The sequence below is a fragment of a genome, unplaced genomic scaffold (genome assembly GCF_019419815.1).
Source record: "Pyrus x bretschneideri cultivar Hongxiangsu unplaced genomic scaffold, Pyrus_bretschneideri_v1 Contig77, whole genome shotgun sequence".
NCBI classification, from domain to species: domain Eukaryota; kingdom Viridiplantae; phylum Streptophyta; class Magnoliopsida; order Rosales; family Rosaceae; genus Pyrus; species Pyrus x bretschneideri.
In genome coordinates, this window is record NW_025999817.1 from 1574532 (window position 1) to 1580129 (window position 5598).

Here is a 5598-nt window from a genome sequence, read left to right on the forward strand (position 1 = left end):
TTATTCCTAAAATAACCATTAGTATATATCTAAATTCTTTTTTGATATGTTTTTCTAAGTGAAGGAAAAAAGTTGAGTGGATGTGGGGTGAATTTAGTAGCACCTTTATTTTTGCTTTGATCTTAAATGTCATTTTACGAGAGGGTAAAATAGGTATTAAAATTTTAAATAAAAGTGGATCGTTAGATAAAACACTGTGGTGGGTTTTTATCAACACACTTTTAATCTCGCACATGAAGATCACTAAGAAAGAAGAAAAAAATTGCAAATTCAATTGGGCTGGTTCGGTCCAACAAGCCAATTGGGTCTAACGAAGAGCCCATATTCCAAAGCCTTTCTTTTTACTCTCAATCGTTAAACCCTCCTCCCCAATGTCTATTCTTCTCTATCCACATTCCCACTACCCGCCATCCGCCATCCGCCATCCGCCATCCGCCATGTCTCTCCTCCGCAGAACCTTCCCTCTCCTCCCACTCCGCCCCAAACACCTCCCTCTGCTATCCCACTCCTTCCTTTTCCTCCAACCATCCTTCCCTAAACCCCTTCCCAAACACACCTCCATCTTCTCTTCCTCCGCTTCCGCTTCTGCTTCCGCTTCCACTTCCACTTCCACACCCATTCCCAATCCCACCCCCAATCCCCCAATTTCTCCAACCCAACTCCAATGGGTCACCAGAACCGCCTCCTGCGGCGACCTATCCACCGCCGACGTCGGCAAACGCGTCACTCTCTGCGGGTGGGTCGCCCTCCACCGTGTCCACGGCGGCCTCACCTTTCTCAACCTCCGTGACCACACCGGTTCCGTCCAAGTCACCACTCTCCCCGACACTTTCCCCGACGCTCATTCCGCCGTTAACGACCTGAGGCTTGAGTACGTCGTAGCCATTGAAGGACTCGTGCGGTCTAGACCGGCCGACTCCGTCAACAAGAAGATGAAAACCGGGTTAATTGAGATTGCGGCGGAGAGCGTTCAAGTGTTGAATGCCGTTAGAACAAAGCTGCCATTTTTGGTCACTACTGCTGATGATGCTAAGGATTCTGCAAAGGAGGAGATACGGTTAAGGTAAAAAATCTCACTCGCACTTTCTATTGTTTGTCTATGATTGAAAGGACTTGAATTAAATCTACTCAGATACGTGGTGTTAGGTACCGGTGCCTTGATTTACGCCGGCAGCAAATGCATTCGAACATAATGTTGCGGCATAAAGTTGTGAAATTGATTCGAAGACATCTAGAGGATGCACATGGTTTTGTGGAGGTACACTCCGATACTCGTTGTTTAGTTGTTTTTGAATTTTCAGAAAGAAAGATAGAAATGGTTTAAGTTTTATTTGGATTCTGATTTCTGCTCATGGTTACAAGGTAGATTGAGACTCCAATACTCTCTAGGTCTACACCCGAAGGTGCTCGAGATTATTTAGTGCCCTCGAGAGTTCAGGTACTTTGCAGTTATTCACCTTACTTTCATTTAAAGTTTTGATGTCTGGAGTACAATACACTTCTAAAGAAAGCTGTTGCGTTTCCCACCCCTCTTCTCCCCAACAGATACAAACACATACACACATGCTACACGGGATATATACACTCGTTGATTCCATTTATCTTGGCTTGGAGGTCTTATTTCTCTATGTTTAATTTGAAGCCGGGAACATTTTATGCTTTGCCTCAAAGTCCGCAACTGTTCAAGCAAATGTTGATGGTTTCTGGTTTTGATAAGTATTATCAAATAGCAAGGTAAATTTTGTGCATGATATTTATGCAGACTTTTAACCATAATCGGGATAGTCCAACCTTCTGTTTGTTTCCTGCAGGTGCTTTCGAGATGAAGATCTAAGAGCTGATAGACAACCTGAGTTCACGCAGCTTGATATGGAGCTTGCTTTCACTCCTTTGGAGGAGATGCTGAAGCTTAATGAAGATTTGATTAGAAAGGTCAGTTTTTGCTTCCTATTGATTAAAGAGAGAGGTAAAGGGTGAGAGAGCTTTACAGATTTGAAATATGGCTCTCCCTGTCCAATTTGGAACCCTGGAAATTTTAAACTACTTTCAAGTGCCCTACAAATGATTTTGTTTAACACCTCCATGACTCGAGTGACAAAAAAATTAAACCTTTGCAGGACCTAGATAACTGAAATGGTAAAGGTGAAGGGGAATCATCGTAATTTAGGCAGGACAAATTGTATAGGAACTAAGGGCAGCCAGTAGTAGCATGGAAGTTGAAGACTGAATCCACTTTCTCCACATGTATTTTACCCCCATTTAGGATATAAATAAAAAGCCTCAAGTTTAATGTTCACAAGCCTTTTCAATGTCTAATTTTCATATTAAACCATTTTTTCCCTTGTAGAGTCATTTAGTTAAATGTTTATCAAGGCCTGACAATTTAATTAGTTATTATAATTTTCTCATTGCTGTTTGTGAGTATCATAATTATGTAGCATTTGCGTTTTCTAATATTCCTCGGCCTCATTCTATGATTCAAACTTACAATTGAAACTGGCCAAGTTCATTGTAACCATAAGTATGTGCTTGAGTTGTTTCACCAAGTAACCCTTGAAAGCTTACTGACTTTGGTGGATTTTTGACATTTTTCACACAATTAAGGGCTTCAATGCATCATTTTTTTTTCATGTAAGATTATCTTACATATTTTGTTTGTGCAGATTTATGTTATGTTTTACATCTCTTGTAACATCCATCACTTTACTGGATGATTAGAAATCTATCTGTACTTTTTGCAGGTTTTTCTAGAGATCAAAGGTGTAAATCTCCCAAACCCTTTTCCTAGGCTTACGTATGCTGAAGCAATGAGTCGATATGGTTCGGACAGGCCAGATATTAGATTTGATCTAGAGTTAAAAGATGTAATCATCTTTCCCTTGTCTTACATTTTTATCATTTATTGCATTCTATTTTGCAGATAGCAGATTACTTTTAGGCATCCCTGGATGCAGTTGACAGCTTCTTTAAGTTTAAATTGGATATGGTTCAATATATGATGTTTACATCTTTATAATTTTTTTTTGTGTCGACTTTGAAAAAATTATCTGGTATAGCTTACTTCTAATGACTTCCTTCTCCCAAGCACCCTGATAGAATATATGATAGACGTTTAATCTTCCAATAAAACATGAATGACTTCTTTTCTTGTTCATATTTCTAAATAATCTGTAGTCTTCCAATCCTGTACTTGCCACATTATAAAACACTAAAAGGACCCCTTGAATGTCAAGGCACACTTCCATATCACAGCTTCCGTAATTGCCTGCCATCATTTCATTGTACATTACATGTTATACCTAATCAACAATTTTCTTTTTTGTAAATCTTTTTTACAGTATCTTTACATAAAATTTGATTTGGCTTCTTGTTAAAATGAGGTTTTTTTTTAATTTTTTTTTTAATTTTTAATTTTTAATTTTAATTTAATTTAATTTATATTTTAATTTCAGGTATCTGATATTTTCTCAGATTCCCCGTTCCGGGTTTTTGCTGATACTTTGAAAAGTAGGGGAGTTATCAAAGTTTTATGCATACCTTCAGGTGGTAAAAGATATTCAAACACGGCCCTAAAGAAGGGTGATGTTTACAATGAAGCAATCAAATCTGGAGCAAAGGGTTTGCCTTTCCTGAAGGTCTTGAATGATGGTAAAAAGAGTAATTTTATTCTTTACCTATGATGGTTAACATATATTTCTATTTTAATATCTCACTATTGGCAGTTTCTAAATTTTTCTCTTAGGGGGAATGGAGGGAATTCCTGCATTGGTATCTAGTTTGGACCCAACAAAGACCCAGCAGTTTCTGAGTCGTTGCTCTGCCAGACCAGGTGATCTTATCTTGTTTGCAGTGGGTCATCATACATCAGTTAATAAAACTCTAGATCGACTACGGCTCTTTATGGCACATGAACTTGGTTTGGTTGATGATGTAAGTTTTACCATTTACATTATAAGGTCAATATGATCTTAGTTCTTCTCATTTTCTGACTCTTCTTCTTGTGGATTTTATGATTGATATCTAGTCGAGGCATTCAATTCTATGGGTGACTGATTTCCCAATGTTTGATTGGAATGATTCTGAGCAAAGGCTTGAGGTCTGTTTCTTGTTTCTTTTTGTCTCTTGCAGTTTATATTGATCTAAGTGTTATATGTTTCACTTCATGAAAAATATGTCAACAAAGGGAACTTATTTTATGCGTGAGACATTAAGTCCTGTATGTTAAGATACCCTTAGCATCTAAGTAGATGAAAGAAATTGATTGAAGACGAAAACAATTAATCGGAATTATGTGTTCAGTATTGTAATTGAATTTGAAGACAGGATTAGTGGGCAAGTGTTGGTGAACCTCTTAGTAAGTCGTAATTCTTTATTGCATCTCTTCTTTTCAGGCCTTGCACCACCCTTTCACTGCCCCGAATCCTGAAGACATACAAGATCTGTCTTCTGCTCGTGCTTTAGCTTATGACATGGTTTACAATGGAGTTGAGGTAAACACTCTTTTGTTATTTTTCTCCTCCAGCAACTTTATGTTTAATGCATTTGATAATGCTCTCTCCTTAAAAATAAATTGGTGCACTGTTTCCTATGGTGGCACCAGATTGGTGGGGGAAGTTTGAGAATTTATAAACGCGATGTGCAGCAAAAGGTTTTGGAGATTGTTGGCATCTCCCCTGAAGAGGTACACCTAATTTAGATAGTATTTAGGCTTGTGGACATATAACTAGCCAGTAATATTATACCTTGTTCTCTCAATTATGTGGCTGCATTGTATTTTACCTGCAGGCTGAAACGAAGTTTGGCTATCTTCTCGAGGCATTAGACATGGGTGCCCCTCCACATGGTATTGAATTCTATACATAGGGCATGGCTGTATAACAGCCTAATTACTTTGCTTAAATCGGTGTAATATCTATACATCATTGACTAAATCTTCCAAATGGTTACTAATTGAGTATATGTTCAATTTTCTGGTACAGGGGGAATTGCATATGGTTTGGACAGATTGGTTATGTTGTTAGCAGGGGCTAATTCCATTAGGGACGTCATAGCTTTCCCAAAGACAACTACAGCACAGTGTGCCCTCACTCGAACACCATCTCCGGTGGATCCCCAGCAGCTAAAAGACCTATCATACCAGACTCAATAGTACGATCTTCGATCAACTTATCCATTTCAGAGAGATATAGCGACCCATATTTTGTTCCATAATGTCTATTATTTTTATCTTTTTCATAAACCCTACGATACCATCGTCTCATTTCTGACCCATAGTTGAACAAAGAAAGTAGATTGATGTGGTTCGTCTTCACAGCTTCCTCATTGTACTGGATGCTCTATATTTCTCTATTTTCTTCGAAATGAAATTAGGTGGAGATCTTGTTCGTTGAATTTTTGGGTTCGGTTTTATATGGTTCGTTTTTTGTCAAAGTAGAAAATCAAACCAAATTTACTATTCGGTTTCAATTTTTTTTCCTTTTTTCTTTTTAATCTAGAAATTGAAGAGGAAATTGGAGAGGAAATGAAGAAAAAAATTTAGAGTACAAGGCTTCCAACATATTTGGGCCTAAGGTTAAGCCTAACTTTGGATTGAAATTA

General features: G+C 38.1%; 1 protein-coding gene across 1 annotated transcript; it reads left to right on the top strand.

The window, feature by feature from the left end:
* Window positions 1–409: 409 nt before the first annotated feature.
* Window positions 410–5391, top strand: LOC103928073 (aspartate--tRNA ligase, chloroplastic/mitochondrial). Its single transcript, XM_009337089.3, has 13 exons — window positions 410–1063; window positions 1147–1258; window positions 1367–1438; window positions 1643–1734; window positions 1812–1932; window positions 2742–2864; window positions 3453–3648; window positions 3743–3930; window positions 4025–4096; window positions 4392–4490; window positions 4601–4681; window positions 4786–4843; window positions 4980–5391. Exons 1-13 carry the CDS (start codon window positions 438–440, stop codon window positions 5147–5149), a joined length of 2010 nt encoding a protein of 669 aa, XP_009335364.2. The 5' UTR covers window positions 410–437; the 3' UTR covers window positions 5150–5391.
* Window positions 5392–5598: the final 207 nt, after the last annotated feature.

Coding starts and splice junctions, on each gene's coding strand:
- LOC103928073 (XM_009337089.3), top strand. CDS start 438: ATGTCTCTCCTCCGCAGAACCTTCCCTCTCCTCCCACTCCGCCCCAAA. Junction 3,649..3,742: donor CCTGAAGGTCTTGAATGATG/GTAAAAAGAGTA, acceptor TTTTTCTCTTAG/GGGGAATGGAGGGAATTCCT. Junction 4,682..4,785: donor TTGGCATCTCCCCTGAAGAG/GTACACCTAATT, acceptor TTTTACCTGCAG/GCTGAAACGAAGTTTGGCTA.